Source organism: Dufourea novaeangliae, unplaced genomic scaffold (genome assembly GCF_001272555.1).
Source record: "Dufourea novaeangliae isolate 0120121106 unplaced genomic scaffold, ASM127255v1 scaffold57, whole genome shotgun sequence".
Lineage (NCBI taxonomy): Eukaryota > Metazoa > Arthropoda > Insecta > Hymenoptera > Halictidae > Dufourea > Dufourea novaeangliae.
The window spans coordinates 197014-221940 of NW_015373937.1; the positions used below are offsets into that span (position 1 = coordinate 197014).

Here is a 24927-nt window from a genome sequence, read left to right on the forward strand (position 1 = left end):
TGCCGGGGTCTTACCGCCCGGCCTGTTGATAATGATAATCATGGATCTTCGGTAATGATAACCCCGTTCGTCGATCTCGTACGTCGGACGGATGATAATAATAAACGACAATAATCACACGCTGTTCACCAAACGGACGACGCGAGACCGTTCAACGTGATTTCAATCGAGTCCTACCGATATCAATTCGATTCGATTCGATTTATCGCGTTCAGTTATTCATTCTGTGCCCTCTTCGCCTCCAGTGATTGGGCTGTCCTTGCGTGTAACAAGGAAGACCGAGTTAAACGTCCTCGTCAGCCCCTAGATCTCAAGACAACGAGGACCCTAGGCAATATTGGCTGGACGCTAGTCTGCGCACCTCTTCCGGGTACCGATACCTAAAACAGAAAGCACGCGTCAGTCTGGCATCAGTTCTACCAAAGGAAAAATACGCTAAAAATAAGCCACAACTTGACAATTTTATTTTTTCTTATATTCTTCGGAAAAATTTACAGGGGTCAGTTCGATCGTTTAACACGTTCGCTACCAAGCGACACATACACGTGTGACCCTTCAATTTCAAGATCATCAAAGTAGAATATGGTTTGCAATATTCATTTATATTTTATGTTTTCATTATCTCTGTTCTACGTACTTTTAATACCTAATCAAGAAGTGAAGAACATTCAGCACTGAACGAAATGATAGAGACCTACAGTCTTGGCAAAAGTATGGCAACAGAGTTCATGATTGACAGAACAGTATCTATATTATTCTGTTACTATATAATAAAAGTTAGGGAATCAGTACATACACGAATCATTTCCAATCAGTCTTAGTGAAATCTTTGTGGAATAATATTTCTCAGGCAATATATCATTTAAATGTAAACTATCTCAATGAAGTATTCTAACTATCCACTGTATTGAGCCTTGTCAATTCTAAATAAATAATATTTTCTTCCATCTTCAATTATCAGACTTCCATTCTTATACTAGTCTATAGACTGGTGCTCGACGAACCATTTCGAAGCCACATGTTGGTGTAATCAAACGTGTTAATTAACCCTTTTAGTGCCGGAGGCCGATATATCGGCTCTTGCTGCACTGGCGAGAAGTGCCAGAGCCGATATATCGGCCCGCGACTTATAGCGCTTTACTATTCGCATTGCGGGAGAACTCTATCTCAAAATAAATTATATAGTACGTTCTAAATGGTCTAATTTCATTACGAGAGAATTAAAAAAAATACAAAATTAAAAAATGTTGAATCATGTAAATATAGTTTCTTGTTTGGCTTTTATGACCATTTTCCCAAACCCTAGTAAAACCGTGAAATTCGGCCGGTTATTCTCGCATAGGCACCTCTTTTTCGCCTGCCACTAAAAGGGTTAAAAAAACGGATCTGCAACGTCCAAAATCACTCAATTCCCCGCGAATCGTGATCGTGTCCATCTCCATCCTTTCGCGTCCCCCCAAAAAAAAACTACTGGGAAAGTCTCTCGAGGCGGAAGAGGGGTCCAGGTAGACAGAGAGACGTTGATCTGCACCGTTGTGCACGTAGGGAGCACCACGTCGCTGTAGGTAAAACGTACCTACGGCATCCTGCTGCCCCCCTCCGTTCGCCCTTTTCCTGCCCCACCCCGAGTATCTGACCCACCGACGACGTTGGCAACGGCGGCGTGCATAACAGGGTGGACGTTTAACATATGACCGGCTACCAGTGTTATTAATGCGCCGGTAGCGTCGTGCTCGGTTTCGTTCCGAGCCCACGTACGGTGGCTACTACGATTCCAACGGCGGCCCCGGGTTGGGGCCACCCGCGGGTCCTCGACTGGCCCCACGACGGGCCCCCGTATCGCTGCGCGGAGGGAGCATCCCATGCACGATGGAGACCAAGACCGCTTGGGCACCTGGGGGAAACGATGGCGCGGCAGAGGACGAGACGGAGAGTAACACGACACTCGGAAACCGCTGCCGCGCGACCAACCCGTCGTCTCGCCCCTCTAACCCGTCCCCTAAACGAGTTATGTCTTCCTGCTGGCTACGGGTCTAATTAATATGTGTTTAGCCGAGTAGACACCGTACCTGCGCGCCTTCACCGGTAGATCCAAGGAGGGTAAAAGATTCCAGGGGACTCACGGGAGCGGTCTAACTGGGGCCCGTCCGTTCTCTCTGGGCTTTAGTAAAACGTCCCTCTTGTAAATTGGCCCGATCGAATCGCTGCCCCGCGGAGGATTGATGGGTACAAGCTGTATTCGAGTTCCTGGTCGGTCCAGGAACACAGATTTCTTAATTGCGGGACTAGCTAGGACGGGGTTTAGGATGGATTCAGGGATAGACGGATGATCGTTCATTGGGGAACATCAGTTTCTAGATACTTGTGTCGCTGCGAGGATTCTCTTTGGGTAGGAAACGGTGCTATACATGTTCCAGTCAGAGTCTTCTTATATCATCATCAAAACTAGCTTGCTGTTTCTGGATCTGTCAGACGCTAGGATGAAAACCATAAGAAGACTCCAACTGGGATAATTAAAATATCGTTTCGTGCTACTTTAGTCATCCTAGACAAAAAAAAAAAATAAACTCGAGTGGTACAAGAATCGCGGAAAATCATGAAGAAAGGGGTTAAAAAAATCATCGTGGGTGTGCCTATTCGTTCTGCCCCTCCACCCCGAATGGTGGAGGAAGCATACAGTGCGCGATGCTGCGCGAGGGCTATAGGCAAATATCTCCCGCTCAGCCAGGACATTAGGAGTTCCCCGGCGTCCGGAGGATTATAAATCCTTAATACAGATCGGCACGCGATGCCCGGCTCGTTAGGGTGATGCATGGCCGACTCTGGTGTCCCGGGGTGTACGGTAGCCGATACAAACACACACACACAAACAAATTCGAGGCTCTCTCGGTATCCCTGAAGCCTGGTTCCTGCGGGAACGGCTACACCCTCACACATGGCCAGCCACCAGGTAATAATGAGAGATCAGAGATACGGCCGATATTAATTGTGCGCATCGAGTGTGGCTGCTGCTTGCTGCATCTCCACTTCGGTGGTGTTGGGGAGAGAACTGACTGCTACCGGCTTACACCGATCCTTCGATGCGATATGTGCGATATACGATACAGGACCGTGGACCTGATCCCGCTGGTTCGCTCGGAGAACGCGCGAAAAATTCCACGTATGCGTCTGGTTCCTTGGAATTTCGTTGAGACTAACCTCACGTGGATTCTTATTAGTAATAAGATCTTCGATTGCCGTCGGGTTAATAGAATTCTAGAATTGAAATGATTTTAGATGAATATTATCATCTAATGTTCTCTAAATCGTTTCGAGGAGAGAAGTAAAAGACAAGAGCCCCGCCAATCCCGATCGTTCTGCCGCTGATTGAGACGAATCTGGAGAGCCCCTCCTTTTCGTCCTTCCATCCCGATTCCCCGAGCCAACCCACGCCCATGTCCCATTCCTCGTGGATACGACAGTCTCTCCCTCCACCCTATTCGACGTGGAGCCACTTTGAAGATACGATCTGGAAACAAATTACGAGCGTTGCTCCCGCTGTCCCGATCGTTTCCTCGTCCTTCGCAGCTGGACGGGAATAATCGCGGCCCGTTAGCGGGCCCGAGTGAGATCGCGTCTTTTTAAATCGAAGCGCGCGTATCGGTGCCTCCGCCCTCTCCCCTTCGTTCGCTCGAGACCGGGATTTATGAGCAGACAGAGTAATAAGTTCCCTCGGAATTAAAGTTCCACGCCCGGTACCAGTTCGTTCTGACAACGATCGAAGTCCAAGCAGAAGACCCTTCTTTCTCTTCCTGTTTCTTTACCACCGTTAGTAACAAGGAAAGGCACGGAAGTGACCCCTTCGATTTTTATGAAATTTCCTATGTCTGTTAAGCAGTAAAAAATAAGGGATATTCTTTTTTTGTCGATCCCTGTCTGCGATGGAAAATGTAGGTCGTAGTGGGTCAACGAAAAATATTCTGTACTGCAGGACAATCAAAGAACCTAGAGGATGTTTCGTCGACCCTAATTCGGTGTTCTTTAATCAATTCCCAGGAATTAAGACTTCAGAGGGTGTCGATACATCCACAATTCCAATGACCAAGGATATCTACTGTGGGAGAGCAATCCTTTCGATTTAATCCAAGCAGTTCGAGTCCATTTAAGGTTACCAGAGCCACGGAGAGAAACTGCCCCTACTTTCCATCCGGTCGTTATTTTCCTCGGGGAAAACCGAGGCGATCCTAATCCCTCGCCACTCAGAAACGGTCCACGACAGACGCAAGGAACAGGAAAACGTATAACCCCTCTGGTGCACAAACTGCCTCAGGTGTGTATGTGCATCTAGCTCTCTCTGGGACGTGGGGTCCCCGCGCGCGCCTCGTCTCGAATCCGGATTACGGTAACACCTGGCCGTCCGCAATTTTATCATCCTCCTTCCCGGAAGGATTCCAATTTTCTTTCTCCCAGGTTTGCGCCCGTCCTCCCTCTGGTCCTCTTATCCAGCCTCGTTTCTTCCGGCTGATTTTTTTTTTCTTTCTCTACCGTCTCTCCGAGAGAACTCAATCTGTGTCTCATCGTGGATTATTGGGATTTCGTCGGATAGGGGACGGAGGGTGGAAGAAGAAAGTGGAGGAAGTTGGCTGGTCTGGTTGCCTTGGGATTCGCAGGACCTCATTGACCAGGGCGCGAGCCTTTAATTCTTTTCCTCGTGAACCGTTCTCCAGCTCCGAAATAAGGAGTCGATCGGTGATTTCATCGAATTGTCCCTGTGCGGACAATTTACGTTCCTCCTGACACGTAAGTGGCACCGAGAACACGGACTTTTAAGTCTTCCTTTCTTCTGCCTTTTTCTTTCGGTTCGCTGTAACGGAAGCTCGACCGGCAGGATTTTTAATTCCGTCTTGTTCACCATGGTCTACTCTGCAGTTCCTTGGGAATGGCGAGTCTGCAAGGAGACCGCGAACCACCTTGTTCTTTTATTGCAAAAGGTGCTCGTATTGGCGATGTTCCGACGATTCGATAAATGTACTGGCAGCTCTACTTGCCTTCTCGCTTCAATAGGAATATACTGACTGGTGGAATATGTGAATGAACCATAAGATCGTATGTTAACTCACAAGGAACCCTAGAGAAGTGTCTACTATCATCAATATTCTTCTCATAAGACGAATCCCATTATTATGTCAGAAAATATTTTACACCCACAAGAATTCAAAGGAATCCAATATTTCTGGAAAAAATTCTAATTATTTATCTTTGAGCGAGGGTTCCACCACCTAAACCGAATATCCGCAGATATAAAAAAAATACGTGTGGCTTAATTTTCTGAATACTAGAACACATGTGAAAACGAAAAATATGAGAGGAGGAGACTTACTTAGGGTGCCTCGTCAATAATGACAATTCTTGTGACTGGAGATGGTCCAGCTAATTTGATTCGTCAACTCACGAATAAGGACTTAGTAAAATGTCCTTACAGTTCCAAGGTATACAAAAACCTCGGAACTCTTCGCGAGCTCACGAAGAAAAATCCTTTTACATCCCTCCGAAGACGGTACCAGTGGAATCGGGGGGGTGGAAAAAAAAAAGAGTCTGAGGAAAATCGCTATTAGGGAACCGCGAACACAACGATCCCCCATCGTCGCGAGATAATTGGCGTAAGGAGCTTACCTACGCACAGAGAGAAGTTACAAAAAAAAAAGAAAAAAGGAGAAGGAGGCTGACAGTTACATCAAAGGCTCCGTCGTCGGGCCGAACCCTCGCGGAGACCTTCTTTTTATCGTTTCTTCGCGAACCCAAGGGAGGAGGAACAGTATATATATCGACGATGCACGAAATCGATCCGCGATGATTAATTTTCAATCGCGGCTTAATTACGCCAGCCGGCTAAACCCGATTCAAGAGGTGTCCCCTGGACGGTGAAAGGGCGGTCTGGCGTTCACAAGGGGAAACGGGGTGATCCAGAAGAAAGGAAGGAGAAAGAGACTGAAAACGAGTTGTCGAAAAAAAAAAAAAAGTACGGAGGAAGCGTAAAGAGAAAGGAGACGAACGAGAGGAGGCCGTGTCCCTATGGTCCTCGGATAAAAGGGACACCCCCTTCGTCGCCTCTTTCGTCTCTTTCTCTGCCAGGATTGCGTCCAAGATGGCGGGGCCAGGGAGGGGTTCGGACGCAGGACACGATTGCCAGGAACACGTGATTAGATGGCCCTCCTTCCACGCGATTCTCCAGATTGGACACCCCCGCCCGCCGCCGGCGGAGGGACATAAAAAAATGCAATCGGCTCTTACCGTAATGAAAAAGATCCCCGACCCCGGGTAATTCGAACCAGCACGACACAGCGTGGCCCCGTCCTACGTGTGCATTTCCGTGAACCTTGTTCTCTGTTTTCAAGGCGAATCGACGTCGAGGGTGAAGAAGGGGTGGCCGAATATTGCCCCCATTCCTCGATGCAATTGCATCTGTCGCCATTCAGGATATATTTTAGCGGTATATTTTAGATCTGGTCGGTGTCTTTGTGGATGTAGCAATACGGACTCAGTTCCTGATCAGAACCCATATCCTGATCAGTTCAGTCTATAGATACTATATAATAAGTTTATGAGAATAAAGGGTTATTTCCGAAAAATAACTAAATAATTAACTTACTCTAAAGGTTAAATTATAATTTAATTGTATTACTATTTCTGCACTTTTGTTTATATTAAATTAACGATAAAGCACAGATTTATTCGAATAACAACGATTCTACTTATACGTTACAAAAACAGGCGATCAGGAACTGGGTCCATAACAGTAGTTGTACCGTGATAAATGAACGGGAGACGTTTCGAATTGTTCGTTGATTATGGCAAACAACGCGAGGATGTGTGCGTTTGTCTGAGCCGCTGAATTACGTTCGAAGATTCTCGCGAATACGAAGATACCGGCTCCACGCGGCGACCACAGCGAAGATCGTACGCTCGGCGAGGGCAAGAAGCCCATGATTCCCGTGATTCATGGCACTTTTTACGCTGGGTGGCCGGAATAATTCACCCTAATGCCCCTGCTAACTGCCTGGCGAGCGTGGCTGCGCGCGATTGTTTATTGCCAAGAAGCATCTCTTTAATATATATCGTCGCCTCGCGACCCGTTGGATCGTCTTCTCGTCCTGAAGGAAAAAAAAAAGAAAAAACAATGGCAAGAGAGAACCGTCGTCGTCCAGGTCCTCAACCGCGTAAACGAAACGAATGTTTCGAGAGATCTCTTTTTGCAAAACACCCCTGGACCACCCCTCTTTCGATGTTTACCCTGAATCGAATAAATACTATGGAAATCGGAGGTGATAGAAGATAAAAAAAAAAAAAAGTCGGAGGGAGTTTCTTATTATCGTCGGGGCAAATTCCGCGTGATTCGACGCCAAGGGCCTCGGAATTTCTATGGAACGATACTCCGCTCGTTGGGGGGTTGAATACGAGGTTCGAGATTAATGAGTGTCGATCATATTTCGACCGGATACGCCGGCTATGAAAACGTTTGATGGAGAGAGGGGTACAGTTTTTTCTGTTTTTTTTTCTTCTCATTTTTCGTTTGTCCCCCTTTTTCGATGTCGATGTGCGACAGACCCGTCGAGTATCAACCACGCGCGGCCGATTGCAAAACGATCACCACGGGACAGGAGTGTCCACCGTTAGACGTGTACATTAATAACACTCGACATTCGGAGTATTCTTCCAGCACCGCCAGACTGGGTTTCTCTATTTCTCTCCGGATAACTCTGCAGCGAGAGCCTGGTTACGATTTTTTTAAATGAAACTAAATATTGCAGGGATACTCATTCGTCCCTCGGATAATTATCTATCTCCTCTGCAAACAATTTATTATACTAATACGTACAAATTCTGTTTATTGGGTCAGTATTGTTAAATCTGTATAGTGATGGTCTAAAAAGTAAGGAAGGCTTATTATTCCAGTCTGTCAATTTTATCGGACGTCACAGTAAGATCTCAGGAATTCGAGATTTTAGGGAAAACTCACTCTGGTATCGTGTAATAATTTATATTATTTCGATGGTCTATCATCCACGAGAAGGCTGATGAAGGTACGCGGAGAGAGAGAGAGAGAGAGGGTTGAAAGCAGAGCGAAGCGGTCGGAGAGACGTGCGCGAAGAGAAGCGTATTAATTAGCGTCGGGAGAGAAAATTGCGACTGAGGATATGCCCGGGGGTTCGAAATCGTTATCGAGGGTCCGCCTAGCGGTTCTGATTTAGCCCCGGCCTACCGCCACGTCAATTCTAATTGCGTTTGACAGTAATTTGGCAAGGGGGAGAGGGCTGATTGACGCGGCCCCTGTCGCACTGAGGTGTTCCTCCCGTTCTTTTATCCACCAGACGTTCCATCTTTTTATTTTCGCAACAATACCTGCGCGACCATACCTCGTAAATATATATCTATCTGGTTCATGATACCGGATATCCTCCTCCCTTCGAGGTTTCGATTTCATCCATGCTAATTAAGACTAGAACGATAAGTTTCCTACCGGAATTTTTCGAAACTCTCTTTCTTCAGTTACTTCTCAGAAATTACGAGAATGTTCGGCAGTAGTTTCATAGTAGGGGAGACTGGGATAAAATCGGGATGAAACAAGACAGGAATCTCATCACCAAACGGATGGCTTATATCTAACTTTTTAGGAAAAGGAAAACAAAGCGAAATTAAATATAGTTTGCATGTACGATTTTACCCCGTGCACCATACTCGATACACACACTTTATCACAGTTTATTTACACTTTAATACACGACAGATAGCGTAATTTTTACTAAGAAAGTACTCACGAAAACACTGTCAGTAGTTGTGAAGCGTTAAAATTACCGAAAGTTAGATTTACAACAGACAAAGACACAGAACCATCACAATCCTAGTAAACACACATCCGTCGCGATCGACCTTTGCCGATGAACTGATTGCACATGACTGCGACGATGCGTGGGGAAATTTAAAACCGTTCTAAAACTAGGGGGTTGGTTATGGGTCCACTCAGGTAGGTAGGTACTCGGTTTTGGGCGGGTCACCCCTATTCTTATAACATATCAAAACAGTATACTGTAATGAAAATGAATAAATATTTTTTATACCCTATAAATGCGTGAACTCCTTTCTAACCATTACATAATAACAATATTCTTAGGAATCAATGTTCCATAGACAGAAAATAATAAACATTTAATTGCAAGGGTTGATCTAGATATATTTCTATAGTCTCCATTGATCACATGAATCGCTATAATATGCTCCGATTTTTGTCGTATCCGAGGTGTATTACGCTTTTCTACCAAATGAATTCAACCAATGATTAAGTAACCATCGACCCGACAAGAACACGTCCTCATCGTACGTTTTTTCTCTCCGCGAATGATTAAAATCCACCGGCGGATATCTCGTGGCGGGTCGTGTGTTCCGTCTGGAAAAAGTCGCAGAAGGAGGATACAGAGTCTGGGTTAGGTCTGGTTGTCAGGCGACGGTGATAGAAAGTGATTTCGACGGACGGTGTGTAATGCCACACGCTCGATTCATTTCATTAGACACGCGGCGTGGACGTGACACGGAGATCGGCTCGATCCTTTTGCAATCTGACAATTATACGATCGTTTCGACGCCATCGCCGTGTAAACCGTGACGAGGATGACGACGGTACGCCGCGGTTCTGGCCACACGCGCGCGTTAATTAAAGTACCACGCGGGTCGAGGATGCGCTCGTCTTGTTTTTCTGCTGGCGAAGAATGCTTCGTAAATTATTGATTGTAATCCGAATCGTTCTTGCAGGAAGTATAACTGGTTGGTCTTTCGCGTCGTTGATTACTTATTATCGACATATTTACCCCTTTACTCTCGTCGACTCGATGAATTCAACACAGCGGTGAATTTTTTTAGGAAAAACAAAAAAGTAAAAGAATTAGGCCCAAAGAACATCGACAGCGACGTCAAGATTTTATACGGATGTTCCTTGGTACCGTTTGTCAGTCGGGACATAACTCTGACAAAAATGTCGCGACGACATCGGGACAAATAATACGATATCGCCTTTTGTCTACTGGGGTAACAATGGCTGGAAATACGTATAAGGATCAATGGATATATTAATACCGCTGGAATGGGAGATACGTGATATTTCGATTTAAATACGCGCCCGTACAAATCAACCGGGCAACTGTAAGTAGGGCTCTACCCGGTGGCGAAATCGAGGCAGACCACGGGCGAAATTAATTAATCCGCGGGGCTGATATATTCTCGCTGGCCGGCTTATTAAATCGTTGATCGCTAATTATACCGAGCAGAATGCATCGGGAACGTTGCCCGTGCTGCATCATCAATCCCCCTGATTAAAGATAATCGCTCGGGACTTTTCGTTTTCCAATTCAATTCCCAACAAATTGCAAGATTTTTACCAACCCCTGTACAAGTACAGAAATCCAGCGACAGCAAAATTTCAAGACAATGTTCAACAAAGTCTCCACGGTTTTCAAACGGAATATCATCGAAATCGTGCGATACGATGCTGGAAATCGAACAAGACGTGGAAAGGGGATGAAACCACCCCCCGAAGGAACCACCGTCGTTCCTCCCTTCGGTCGAGAAATTCGGCAGAAACTCCAGGGGTCGAAATAAAACATCCTTCTTACCCCACCTCTACCCACGACGGACTGAAAAATCTCCGGGAAAAGAAATTACTTCCTCCTTTGTATTTTGGCAGGGCGCGCGCGCGCGCTCGACTTCGTACACGGAAGTCGAGGAGGGAGGGTTGAAGGGTGGTAGCTCGAGGAATTCGAAGAAGAAGATAGATACGGGAGGAAGAAACGAAGAAGAAACCCTTCGGGAGAAAGACAAGGGAAACTGGAGGAACGCGCGAGGGAGAGATTCGACGGGGGTGGGTGGGCCTACGATAAAGAGAAAATCCAGAGGGAGAAGAGGAAACCGTCGCGGCGAAGAATGAGGAGGGCAGAACTGGCTGGTGCATCGGTGGAAGAAGAGAAACTCCGTGGGAAAAGGAGAAGGGATCGGTGGCGGATGAGAAACAAGGGTGCAAAAGGAAAGGTTCGCGGAAAAAACTAGAGGGGGTGGGTGGATGAAGCGAAACGGAGCCGGAGGTGGGTTTATCTCGCTCATCCTCATTAAAACCCTTCGCCCACCCCCTCCCGCTTCTTCCTGCCTGGCAGCAGCTCGTTCCTTTTCCTCTCTTCGGCTTCTATCCTTTCTTCGGGCTCGAATCGCGGCCCTCTCTTCGCGCGTGTGCATCAACAGAGACGAGTTGGTGTGTTCCTCGTGTGTTGGCAACACAAACACACCATCCACGTTGATAACCACGACTTCGTATACGAATGTGTATACGTGTGAGTGTACGCGCGGAACGGTATACCCGGTAGGCATCCCCTGGCTCGTTGTAGCACGCTCTATTAATTAAAAAAATGGGGACTCCGGGGGAATGCTGGTCAGCGCGAGGAGGGGGGGGGGATGGAGAGCGCATCGACGCCTCGGTAATTGGAGAGGAGATGGAGGGAAGAATGAAGATTTCGTTGCTCTAACTACGCGCTCCTAATGATTCTTTAATCATTTCTTAATGTCGCTTCACGAGAGGATCCTCTCCACTTCGCCACAGGGGTGGTTTCCCCGACTTTCATTTATTGTCACCCTTAACGTGGGGTAGTGCACATTGATACGTGTTTTTCTCCGTGGAACTTTTTCCCTCTAAACCTGTTTGCACGTTTTCTTTGGAGTCTTTTTAAGACACCATGTGCCCCTCTTTCGATTCCTTTTAACCCTTATTCTCGACGAAGTTAGCACGCTACTTACCACCCTCTAATGGAATTTCTCAAGGCATCCAAATATCGATTTACTTCTTCGCAGAATGATCGTTTCTATGATCAAATAAACGATTTACTCTACTGGATTTTTTTTTTTTTTTTTTTTTTTTTTTTTTTAGAATTGAAAGGATTTCTATATCGGATAAGGGAGGTCAATTCACCTCCCAACCCCCGGGGGTTCCTGACGAGCCGGCTCGATTTTCTCTAAGCGCAGCCAGGAAAGAAATCTCCTCTCGAGAGCGTGCTCATCTTCCTGGGCTTCGGGTTAGGTACCTTCGATATAACGAAGGGTGGTGGCTAAAACAAAGGGCCGGTCGCGGGTTGGTCGATAGTCCACGGCCGCCAATCAGGCGAGACCTCTCCGGCAACCCTCGTCCTTGCAACTTGCTATCCGTCGAGGGTGGGTTACACCGCGGGGAGAGTTTGCTCATCCCCGTAGGAGAGTGGAACTCTCGGAGAGAGAGAGAGAGAGAGAGAGAGAGAGAGAATGAGAGAACGAGAGAGCCGAGACGATAGCCAGGGTGTCTCGTCGCCAGGGTTACGACTCGATGGCGAAGACCGGCTCCTTCTCTGTTCCTCGTTCTCTCTCCCCCGTCGACTGTGTTTACGCCTATGGGCTCTGTCTATATTTGTGTCTGCTTTCCTCGTGTTTGTCTTCTGCAGGGAAACGCCTCGAAAATGGTGAAACCGGAATGTCGCGAAAACGTCGAATGGGAGAACAGGGGGCACAAATACATTTTTCTCTTTTCTGTTACTTTTTAAATAATCGTCCAGGTGTGTTCTATTTTTCGTAGGAAAATATCCGCAGAAAGAATAGGGAGGGTACAACGTGAGATAAAGAAAGGGGTGGAGTCGAACGAGCGACAAAAAGATATCGGCGAACAGGACGAAGTAATTGCCGGCCTACCCTGTGTCTCAACGTATCTCGTTTATTCAACACTTACTGGTTTCTTTTATTTCATTATTATACATCCTTACGCGTAAGATCTACATAAAAACTTATTAAAACGAGCTTAATCATATGTTCATAACTGGTTCTGGGCTGGGGCAGCTTCGCGCGGTGCATCGGTGCACGGTGCTCCCGCTCTGAAACAAAAACGAGAGAACATACGCGCGTCAGTATTTAAATACCGTGTCGAGGGGGTTAGATAGAGACGGGTTTGTATCGAGAACGTCGTTAACGATATTTTACGAATATTAACAAGATTTATCTGTTAGAAAGTTACAGCGAGAGATCGAGTTATTTAAGCGATTCTACGCGTAAAACAGATTCAATTCTGAATGCGATACGAATAATGGAAGCAGTCGCGAAAGGGTGGCGGAATGAGGGGGTGAGTGGAGGGATCGAAGGAAAAGAGGGTTTCACTTTTGTGGAGCGGACAAACGAGAGGCAATCGCTCGATCGGTGATCAGGCCTTCAGTGGCACCCGTCGAGGTGGCAATATTAATTTATTCCTCGCAATGCTAGCATCCGCCAGGGAGAACCGAGCAGCGGAGGGAGGAGAAGAAATAAAAAAAAAAAAGGCAGTCTTCGCGATTCCGCGGATCGACGATCATTGATTGTTCCGGGGCGTCAGGGCAGAACGACCTCAGAAGCATTATTAACTCCGTCTGTCCCGTGGGACGCTACTTCTTCCTCCTCCTCGTCCCGTTTCCACGCGGACAGCACGTGTATCGTGTAATTAATAATTGCGAGTAATTACCCCTATCCCGTTCCCGGTGGCACGCTCCCTGTATCTGGGGGGTGGTGGTTACGATTTCCCCCGACAGCAGCGCTCGATACCGTCGTTCATTTCGCCTCAGAACCCACTAAACCGGTAATATCTTCCGATGGAATTATTGGAAATTTGGAATTGGAAGAAAACTTGGATACCGATGAACGGAAAGTTACATCTGTCTATTCATCGTACAAGGAACGACCTAATTCTGAAAATTGTACCTCGATATTTCTACAATATCCCAAATCTCTCTAAAATATATATACTGAGCTCTGTTCCTTCCTGAAGATCGGAAACAACGAATTGCATTGAAATAAATCGTTCTCAGACGCGAAGATAGAACAAGATGGAAACGAAGAGACACGGGGAGAGAGCATCATCTCCAAAGGCCCGTGACAAATGAATTTTTATTAAACCCCTCCGAAGCTTATCAGACGATCCGATTGGCACAATGGCGACCGATCGAGACCCGTAATATCCTGAATCCTCCCTTCCCCCCCCCCCCCCAACCCAACCCCCCCCCCGCCATACGAGGGTGAGAAGCCGACTGCCGGTGACAGGCCCCCGTTGGCCCACCACGGTCGGAGAGAACTAGCTGACGGAGACACGACGAGGATGGGAAACCAACGGACCGTTCCATTCGGCAGAGACACGAACCGGTGAACAGGTAGAGAGAGGTCCACCCCTTTTCTACGCTTTTTACGCTCCTCCGAAGGCGAGGGTGGAGGAGGTGGAGCCACGAGACAAAGATCCGTGTCATTGGCAGTGTCTCCGTTAACCACCGGAACTGACAGGCCCGTTGACACGCGGCTGGAAACACCTGTCCACCGAGCGGAAAATACGCGAAGACGTTTCCGCGGACTCGTTTCCACGTAATTCTAGACCGACCTTGGGTGAATCTGTTACGTGGTTCCGTGGACATCCTGCGAGAATGATGTACTTTATATAGAGATGGCGTCGACTTGGGCTTCGAACCAGGAATGTTACGTTTCTTTGATTTAAAATTATTTTTATGGTAGAAATATGAGGGTTTAGAGTTGATTCTACAGATGATGTACTTTATATAGAGATGGAGTCGACTGGAATATTGAACCAGGAATTTATCTTCTTCGATTTGGAATTATTTTTGTCTTGGAAATATGAGGATTTAGAGTTGATTCTCCAGATGATGTACTTTATATAGAGATGGAGTCGACTGGAATATCGAACCAGGAATTTATCTTCTTCGATTTGGAATTATTTTTGTGTTAGAAATATAAGGATTTAGAGTTGATTCTCCAGATGATGTACTTTATATAGAGATTGAGTCGACTGGGATTTCGAATCAGGAATTTGTCATCTTCGATTTGGAATTATTTTTGTGTTAGAAATATAAGGATTTAGAGTTGATTCTCCAGATGATGTATTTTATATAGAGATGGAGTCGACTGGGATTTCGAATCAGGAATTTGTCGTCTTCTATTTGGAATTATTTTTGTTAGAAGTATAAGGATTTAGAGTTGATTCTCCAGATGATGTATTTTATATAGAGATGGAGCCGACTGGGATTTCGAATCAGGAATTTGTCGTCTTCTATTTGGAATTATTTTTGTTAGAAGTATAAGGATTTAGAGTTGATTCTCCAGATGATGTATTTTATATAGAGATGGAGCCGACTGGGATTTCGAATCAGGAATTTGTCGTCTTCGATTTGGAATTATTTTTGTGTTAGAAATATGAGGGTTCTCTGGATTGAATTTGAAGCAGGAGGATGTGTTACTCCGATCCTGGCAGGATGATTTGGGCTTAGAAGAACGGAGAAGAGACGAGACCGAAGGATGACTCGGCGGGAACGTCCGTTCAGCCGAGTCGAGCGTGTTCTCGCTCTCCGGTTCAATTTCTGGCGTCAATTAAAAAGTGACGCGGACCGAGGAAAATCAGTAATTAACGAACCAGCCACCTTCGGGCTCTCCGCCTCCATTCCCCCCTCGGTCGTCTTCCACGGATTTTGCTACCACCCGTTTTCGCCACTCGTCTCTAATCGCTCGTCGATAAATCGTCCGTTGCCCCAGGCTCCCTCGATCAGAAACCATTTGGAATTTTCTGTAGAATAAATAAAACGAAAAAAAAAAAAAAAGAAAAACGTTGAGAGAACGAATTAAGGCGATTCAACGGTAAGCTTCAGTGGTACGAATCTACAATTTCCCCGACTTGGCACAGGATCAAGCTTTAATCTTCCTTTCCTTCGGCTCGAAGAATTCACTTCGAGGAACACGAACTTTCCCTGAACGTAGACGTTCGTTCACAGTTCTCTTCGGATACCCATAATGGTAGAATTATCCTTAACCAGTCAGAGATACCAGAAGATCGCAGGTATCGAGTCTGAAGCGTACAGAAAGCGCTCGTTAGAGAGCCTGTAACGCGAGGATCACCAGCAATAAAACAGTTTCAGGCCTCTCGATTCGTCAGAAAACAGAATAACACGGCATTAAAGAATCAAGGTGTAACCTCGTTCCGGAAGGAACGTCGCGCCGGGGTCGGGTATCGGGCGTTAATGACGCCTCATCCTGTGACAGGGCGAACGGTCCAGCCTCGGAGAGGGATTTGGCATCGCCTTCGATAAAAAGAGGGAGAAGAGCCTCGACAGAGTTCCGAGCTCAAGTTCGTTACACGCCGTGACTCGGCAGAGCCGGTGTTCACGAAGCAGCGACCAGTGAGAAGCCTCCCCTCCAGCATCCGACACCTTTTTTACAGCTCGCGCGAGTCGGGTCGCTCGTCATTAGCACTGGGCCAAGTAATTGCCAAATTCACGGGGCCCAAGGGGCCCACGCGGTCGCGCTTAATCGGCCGATTACACAGTTATCCCGGTGTATCGCGGGATCGCGATCGTTTCTGTCGATATAAACGACCCAGCCATTGTGCCCGACGACGATACACTCCGACTGTGTTTCGGGGATCGTAAGAGGTCGCGTCGGGAGTAATTAATTGGCTGTCGCTCGCGGCCAATCTTTGTCGGGTGATGCTAGTTCGATGTGGAACGAGGAAAACCGAATAGATTAGGGATTCCTCCAATGGTGGGGATGACGTCTGAACAGTCAGTAGCGAGGAGATTTGGAACACTCATCGATGATTTATTGTATTTTGGGGATTTCGAATACAGTGGGGAATGCTGCAGATGTTACAACTAACAAAGGCTATAGCGAACGAATGTCTATTGATTTTTAAATGTTTTAACTTGAGAAATGTAATGGAATAAAGATTGCAACTGAAATTTAGTATTGTTATGCAGAGAATCCAGAATTCTGCCCTCACTTAATTTTGTAGATATTAGTATCTGAAATTGTGAATACGATCCTCCATCCTGCCGATTGTTCTAGGTCGTCGTCACCATGACAAAGAAAGAATGGGATCTCTTAATCACAGTCGTGAACAGTATTAGAGCATGAGTCGATTTCTTGTGCTATTGTTTATAAAACTACATAGACAATATTTCAATGCTACTACGATCGAGGTGTTGGAACCAATTAGTTCGTTTCAACATCCCCACTGTATATATCCGTTTCGACGAACACTTCAGCATCGTGAAGAAGATACAAGAAGTTCTTTCGGGTGACTGTACAGCGAGCTGTCATCGTGGAAAATATTCCGAAGACACTTTAATAACCAATCCCTCGACTTCCAATTAATGACGATCGAGGAACACGACGAGAATGGAACAGGATCGAGAAGGGGGGCGTGGCTCGAAGAAATCGGGCCAGCATCGCGAGTACCTAACGCAAATATAGAGGGATGTGTGTATGCGTGTCCGCGAAATCGCGGGGAACAGGGGCACGTTTTTGCGAGCTCGACGAAGAAACAGGGGCCTCCGGCTAATTACCTGAAATAACCCATTAGTCCTGTGTATACTCGAGTAAATTACCGGGAAGGAAGCGAGACACCGTTGGATAGACGCGTCATCTCCGACAAGTTAATCTCGCCGAGGAGACCAAGCCGCCCCGTTTTCGCTCTTCGAAGGCGATACTCTCGCTGGTTGTTATGTCGGAGACGATCGTCCACATTCTGGCTGGGTCTTAACCTCGACGAATAGTTTTCAGGGCATTCGGATATACACGAATATAGTAATCATGGTCTGATAGGAAATTAAGAAAAATTGAATTGATCTTCGTGAGATTGCTCGACGTATCAACAGATGATATGGACATTCGACAGAAATTATTAATAATGTTACCGTATCGCCAGGAATTTCCGTAATACCAGTTTCGTAATATTTCCAAGGACCAATGAAGGGAGGGGGGGAGGGCTGCTGGTCGTGGATAAAGGGATGAAACGAGAGGAGCAATCACCAGCAATTTCATAGCTGTCGTTCTATGCTCTCCGAGCTCCGGAGGCTCGTTTCAAGGTTCCTGCGGTATCCAACGGGGGGATCCAAGGAATGACGAGGCGCATTCCCGACCCACCCCCCGAGCTTTCCCTTTCGAAAAAAATTCCGGATGACACCTCCCCCCTCCCCACGGATACCACCTTTCTCCAAAGCCCTAACAATTGATGTTTCAATTTTTAATAAAGTCTAGAAGTTAAACAGTTGCTCTATACATAAACGATGCTTAATTGTCTGACCCTGGACCGATTTATTGTCCTGATTTTATTTTAAAAAACGAGAAGCTATATGGCCCAGAGGAACAAATCGATTTTTTCCCCAACGAGAATGCTATTTTTCCCGTTTATATTCGCAACCAGTCGAAAGGTAGTATCGTTACAAAGTACGAAATCCATCGGTTTCGTATCGATTCGATCGAATATATCGACGGTTTATCGACGCGAACGATCGTCTAGTTTAGCCGAGCGGAACGAACGAACTCGCCGTGCAGATCGTGCTGTCACCGTGAAACTGGGGCAAAACACTCGATCGGCGACTTTAATCCGGCCCACGGGGAATCGGTCACGGCGTGAGATAGACCCTCCCGTGTATCGATCCGATCTTTCGATTGCTCGTCCCTTGAAATCACGCGACGTGGAACGTGTGTTACGGTGTGTCCAGGGTTTCGGGCCTTCGGATTGCTACCTCGAATCAATTAACTCGCGTGTAATTGCTTTCTCGATCGCCCAAAACTTGTCCCTCGTTAAAAAAAGCAAACAGAACAAAAAAAAAACAGAGGAACGTTTAGAACAAACGTGATCCGATCTCGTTCGAATTTCGTCGAGGAAGTCATTGGACTCGACACGATCCAATTACGCTAATATAAACAGGTTACGAAGTTTCAGGTAATTAACTTGGATCTAATAGTGACGCAAAGAGTAGATACAGAATCGACGATTTATATTACAAATTGATTACCTTTCGTTTCGACTGTAATTACGATCGCGACTATTAAATTAACAGAGGCAAAGGGTACTTGTCCACGGTAGATGATATTCCAACAATGTCACAATTAATTATCGTTCAAATCCTGTCGAAGGAGACCGCGACTCGAAGACAAACCCGTCCGATTATGTCCCGTGCAATTATAAGAGACACGATTAATAAGCAGGAATAGGGTTATCTAATCGCATGGAAAAGAGAAAGGACTCACCGCCAGGCGCGACACAATCAAGGAGCCTGATCCTTCGGTGCTGAAGAGGTTCGAGTTCCCCGTGCCGAAGGACGCTCACGTCGGCCAGGACTCTTGTACGCGCACGTTGCCCGTCGCGTTCCAGTCCCTGAAACACACACCACGACACGTCTGAGCGATCAGTCGAATCCTTTCGGATAGTCAGCGTGACCGTGAGACTGATATCTGGTGTCGAATTAGTGGTATATGCAACAAGAAGAAGAAGAAGAAGAAGAAAAAAAAAAAGGAAACTTCTTAGAATACACAAACGAGGTTCCGTAGTACATCACATTAGCCAAGAATCCTCTTCTTACCTGACCAACACCATGCGTATATCAGCCACTACGATCAACTTAATTATTCGACAGGGTAGGCGTTTCTCGATCGAGAAAGATCAAACGGTCACGGACGGAGGGAGAGAAATATCTTTTTTTCGAGGTGTTCGTGTTTTAAGTTTTAAAAATTCCTCCGGACCGTATCCCAGGCTCTCTTGTTATAGATCTTCGTCGAGGTGTGAAAATGACGGATGGCCGTAACGAGACGAGAGATAGAGAGAGAGAAGCACAGGCCAGAAACCTCCTCTCGTCGCCTTTCATTTACTCCGCTCTCGCAGACGTCACGCGAGAAGAAGTAATGAGCCGGCTTCGTTACTTAACGCCGCGATCGTTTCACGCCCACGCGCGAAACTACATCGAAAAGGGGCCCCCACGGATTGATTCGAGAATGACAGGCCACGTCGTCACGTGTCGCCGCTAATTTATCAACTCGATACCCTTCGAACGCAAAGTTCCTCGACTGTCAATGATTTGTTGAGAATTCGAAAGTGCGATCCTTGCGAAAATAAGGGAAGAAAATGTGTGCTTCTCGGACAAATTGCTTCATCTATACTCTTTTTCGAAATCAAAATCTTCGTCCGTCCTAAGACCAATGTTCAACCACTGTTCGCGTCAATTTGACTCGAAACCAATGTTTGATCCTTTTTTATACTCAATTTATTGGTACCCATGTCTATCAAAGAAGTATATTTGATTATATAAAGAGTTTCACTTCATACTGATTTGTATTACCTATGTTCCGAACTTGTGTAACATTTCCGATCGTGAATGAAATGAATCACGAGGCAACAGCAAGACGAAACAATATAGATAAAGGTTGCCGAGTTTGGGCCATCGCCTAAGTTGTACCACTTCTGTAACTTGATAGACAATATGTGTTGCTTAAATACTAAGTTAGTTAATGCAATCACCACTATCGTACACATGTGTTGTCTATCCATAAGTCTGCCAATTGCTTACGCACGACAAGTTGCAGTAGTAGGTCTAACCTTTGGCGATGGTCCGAATTCGGCAACCTTCCCCTCCACGTTGTTCTTACCAGGTGATTTTTAGAGACGCTAAAGAAAACGGTCCTTAACGAGTAGCCTTGCACGTCGAATTTCATCGGCGCAAGCTCGTCCCCGCGAGACAGCCGCGGGGTTCATCGATTCTTCGTGACAGCGAGTAACGATCCCGCTTCGTTAACGTCTCACTCGTACATCATCGTGTCGAACTCGGAACGGCCGAAGTGACGGTGTACATACGTGCAACCACGTCGAATTAATCGACGAAATAGTTGCCAAAAATCGTATCGAATTCGATGAAAAGAAATCGAAGGAACTCTTAGGGAATCAGAGAAAAATTGGATGAACGAAGAGGAAGAAAATAAGAGAGAAGACTGAAGAAGGAGGTGGAGGAATAAAGCTAAAGACGAGGCGGGTAGAGGTGCCTGAGAAGACGAGAGAAAAGGAAAACTGAAGAGAGGAGGATGCGCCTTTATCAGCCAGCCCAGAGACCAACCAGACTGGGGCCAGGCTAGCCAACCACAGGCATCCTTCAGCCACGGATTGCTCGTGCTGGTGTATACACTCGAGAAACGACGCGCACCGACGCCGTCGACGCCGACGGCTAATGAGCAGAACCCCTCAATGATACCCGACAAATGAAAAATCAGCTTCCCCTAATTACGGGATCCTTGGCAACGCGCGTCTTGATGACGCCAGGCTAGTTTTCGGTTGTGCCCTGGAATTTTATTCGTTTTTTTTTTCCTCCTCGACGAACGCGTTAATTACAGTTGATACACCTTGAATATTTTTCATCGAACATTCATTCGTCATCCAGGATTTTTGGATTTTCCAGACATCTCGAAGAGGATGAATGATACATTTCTCAGGAACCGAGGAATTTAGTAATTATTGGAATGTCTTGTGTATCAGGCCAATGTGAAATCCCTCGAAAATATCGTGTCCCGTCTGGATAGGGGAGAGATGGTGACTTTTTTCGCGACCAGTAGATTGGTTCGTGAATCCCATTAGCTTTCGATTTATACGCCGACACGGAATTGCGTCCAGTTGGGTGGGACTGACCGATGTGAAAAAAAAAAAAAAAAGAGGAGAGAGAAAATATACAGGATTGGGGGTGTTCACCCCTCCTCCGGCGACCACAACAGCCCGGTCCATTGTACGAAAAAAAATTAACTCTGGACTTTTATTTACTACCCTGGACCCCGCGGCGGTCGAGCTCGCGCCTCTGACCCTGACGAGACGACGACCGATCGATCGCGAAATTTACGTCTCTCCCCATCGCGAACGAAATAGAGTGCAACTCGCTAAATGGAGATCGCGGAAGATTATTTATTTAACGGGAAATATCCCTTCGGTATACATGTACAGGAAGGGAAATGGGATTAGAAAATAATAAAATGAAGAAAAAAGAAAACAAGTTACCTAGGGAATACGGAGATAACATTACTAAAAAACAGTCAAGTTGATCGCTACGCAAGTTAACATTCGCGATTAACCTATGTAAAGATCGCGACGATTCAAACTCATCTGATATATGATTTATAAAATATTTTCCTGTTCGTCAAAGTATGAACTATAAATTCATTGCTCTGAAATTCCAGTATCCAACGAGCTCACTTCTCCGACAGTATCCAGTTAACATTTAAAGAAGATTCATTTGTCTGCAGACCCGTGCAGAATTTCGAACTTCCGAGTCCCGAAAGTTCTGTAATACCTATGTCTGTACGGAGCCAAGCAAAAATTAGCTCTTTCCGGGAATGAATTTCGTGTTCTGGGAACGGAGGTTCGTCGACGACCAGCGTTTCCTCGCCTCCGTGGTGTTCCTACTGCTCTTCGGTGACGCTTTTCACCGTACATACCCACCCACCCCTGTTGAAACCGCTCGAGGGAGGGTTGGAACACGGGACAGAGCTCGTGGGGGCAAGAGAAAGAGAGATAGAAAGGTCCACGAACGATGGTCCGCTAGTTTTTATGAATTCCGGTGCGACGGAACTTCCGGCGAGCGACCTCATCTCCAAAACCGCTCCACCAGCCACGTTTTTACTCCCTCCTCGCCCACCCCCGTGGCTCGACCTCCGTCGATTCTCGATCGGCCGTAACATCGCCTGGGCTACATTAATAACTGACCACGTTACTCGTCGCCGCGGTTTTTATCGCTATCGATCCATCATTTCTCCTCTATTTTCAGCTAATCCCACTTGTCGTTGCTTTTTACCCCCTTTTTCCATCGGTCCGTCTCACCGATTCTATTCTCAATCGACGTTATCCCACCCCTTACACCCCCCCCCCTTTTTCTCATCATTCCCTGTGCCAAATTTCCTTTGTGTATTCTCGGTTTCTAGGCTCGTCTATCTACCCCACACTTGCCCGATTTCGAGGTGGTAGAATGAACTCACTCCGTTTCCAGGATACACGGTGACCCCCACCTTTCGACGCTATCTTTACCAGTGTACGTTTGTTGGCTCGTCAAACAGTACCAGGGACAATGTTAGATTTTTCTGAAGGGGAAAGACACACGAAGATCGTCTCGAACGCAATAACCCGACCGCCCGCCTCGTTCGACACTCATTACGCCGCGTTTCGCGAGCAATTAAAGCGAAGTGGCCGGGGCAAACATCGATCAGGAAGAGTAGTACGCGGAGGGAGGGGATCGGTGTACACACCGAGAGTCTCGTAGGCCCTTGGCCACCACGCGAATAGAAGGCAAACACCGCCACTCAAATATTTGCGGGAGCCGGGCAAACGGTCTCTCCGAGGGTATTGTTTCACGGCGCTACAATGTGTAAATTTAATCTGTCGAGGAGGAACCCCGAAACTAAACGAAGAGAGAGCTGCACGCGACTGCACGTGCAACGGTCGTCGATGGGATAGATCGTTAGCCGGTGATTTAAGTGTTCGATTCTGATTTTCGAACCTCCGTTCGAGAGTCACGTCCAAAGAAGTAGGAGAGATTGGTGGAAACCACCAGAAATGACCCCCTCGAAGCAATGAATTTTAAGTAATTTATCACTTCTGTAATGTTTTCTAATTTAACGGGCTTCTGTCCCGTGGAAATCAATTAATAATTTATTAAACCATTAAAAAAACAAAGTTGGCTTTTATATGACCTTTACGCGTCTACTCACGAAAAAACTAATAACATCAGAATATGCTCCACTCGATACCATTCAAGCCTTCGCTGAAACATTTTTTGCTACGAGTAACAATAGCGAGGAAATTAAGATGTCAAAATCGGGTGAGACACCCTGTACAATTATGTCTTAAATTATTATTACACATTTGTACACAAGTATATATTTGTATTATTAATTACGTACGATACTAGATCTGTAGAAAATTCATTGGTTCGAAGGGGGTCATTTCTGGCATCAGTGGACTGGACACAGAAGCGCCGCCCACGGTGTTAACTGGCCCTAAAGCGTCGGCCAAACAAATCGAGCAGAGAGTGACACCGCGGTGTTAACTGACCCGTGTACTCTTTCTCTCTTCCCCAACGGTCCCGTCTCAAGATCGAGGATACCCTTTTCGATGACCCCAAGAACGCGCCAGAGAGCTGGAAGATAACCGAAGCCTCGAGTGTCCAGGTGTGTCTCGCGATCGGCCCGACAAAGGGCTCGCTTGGCCAAGGCCTGTGTCCATGGAGGTGAGCATCGGAACTGGCCGAAGACGTGTGTCGGCAGAGTCATCCCAGGTTCTCTCTGCGCCACGAAGGGAGGGGAGGGGAAAAGGATTCAGACCCTTTTCGAGTCTGTGGTGGCTAGGAGAGAAGGGAGAAGATGAAGATGTCACCTTGGCCAGCCGCGGCGGTGACCTCCGGGGCCCGAGTCAGCGAATTCCTCCACGGTTGATCCACGATGACGACTTTATCCCTTTGACACCCTCTCCCAGGCCCTGACGGACGGGGGTTTATGAATGATCGATCGTACGGTTGTGAATAGAGTTTGTCTATGCGGACGCGACCGTGTTCGACCGTGATTAGTGATCGCTAAAGGGAGTGAAAGAGGTAATTAATCGTCGTTGCGACAGGTGTTGGGTCGTGGAGATTCGATGAATTTCCTCGGGTTACAATCGATTGTTTCACGGACGAAATAATCCGCGATATTTAAAGATTCTTCTATCGGGAATGTTTGTTGTTGAGAGCGAAATCTTTACAAGTCTGGAGATGGAAGATTAACGGATTCGGTAGGCAAGCTTGTAGGTTATTCTGACCGCGATAAATTCATCGAACGACGTGGAAACGAGCGGACAATCTCGGACACGGATTCCTCCAGGCACAGGTACACGTGGCACCGTGAGAGAAACCCATTCGTGAAGGCGGGAGGACGAAGATGGGGATCGTGAAGCGCGAAGGAATGCCATCATCGAAAGGGGCCAGGGTACACCTAGGAACGTAGCTAATGGGCCCACTTAACGTCTCAACCATCTCACGAAGACACGTACACCATTTCACCCGCTTCATCTCTGCCTGTTCGCCGCTGTTAATA

At 46.6% G+C, this 24927-nt stretch overlaps 1 protein-coding gene across 3 annotated transcripts in view; it reads right to left on the reverse strand.

Annotated features, from left to right (window-relative positions):
• Positions 1-212: 212 nt before the first annotated feature.
• LOC107185471 (transcription factor SOX-2) overlaps positions 213-24927 on the reverse strand; it is a 104366-nt gene continuing 79651 nt past the window's right edge. Inside the window, exon 3 of one of the 3 annotated variants that reach the window (XM_015573152.1) lies at positions 213-380. In XM_015573152.1, coding sequence (XP_015428638.1) covers positions 311-380 — 70 coding nt within the window. In that variant the 3' untranslated portion in view covers positions 213-310. Of the gene's footprint in view, positions 381-12668; positions 12906-19152; positions 19214-24927 lie in introns of those variants that run through there. The other 2 variants (XM_015573154.1, XM_015573153.1) reach the window with 2 other exon arrangements.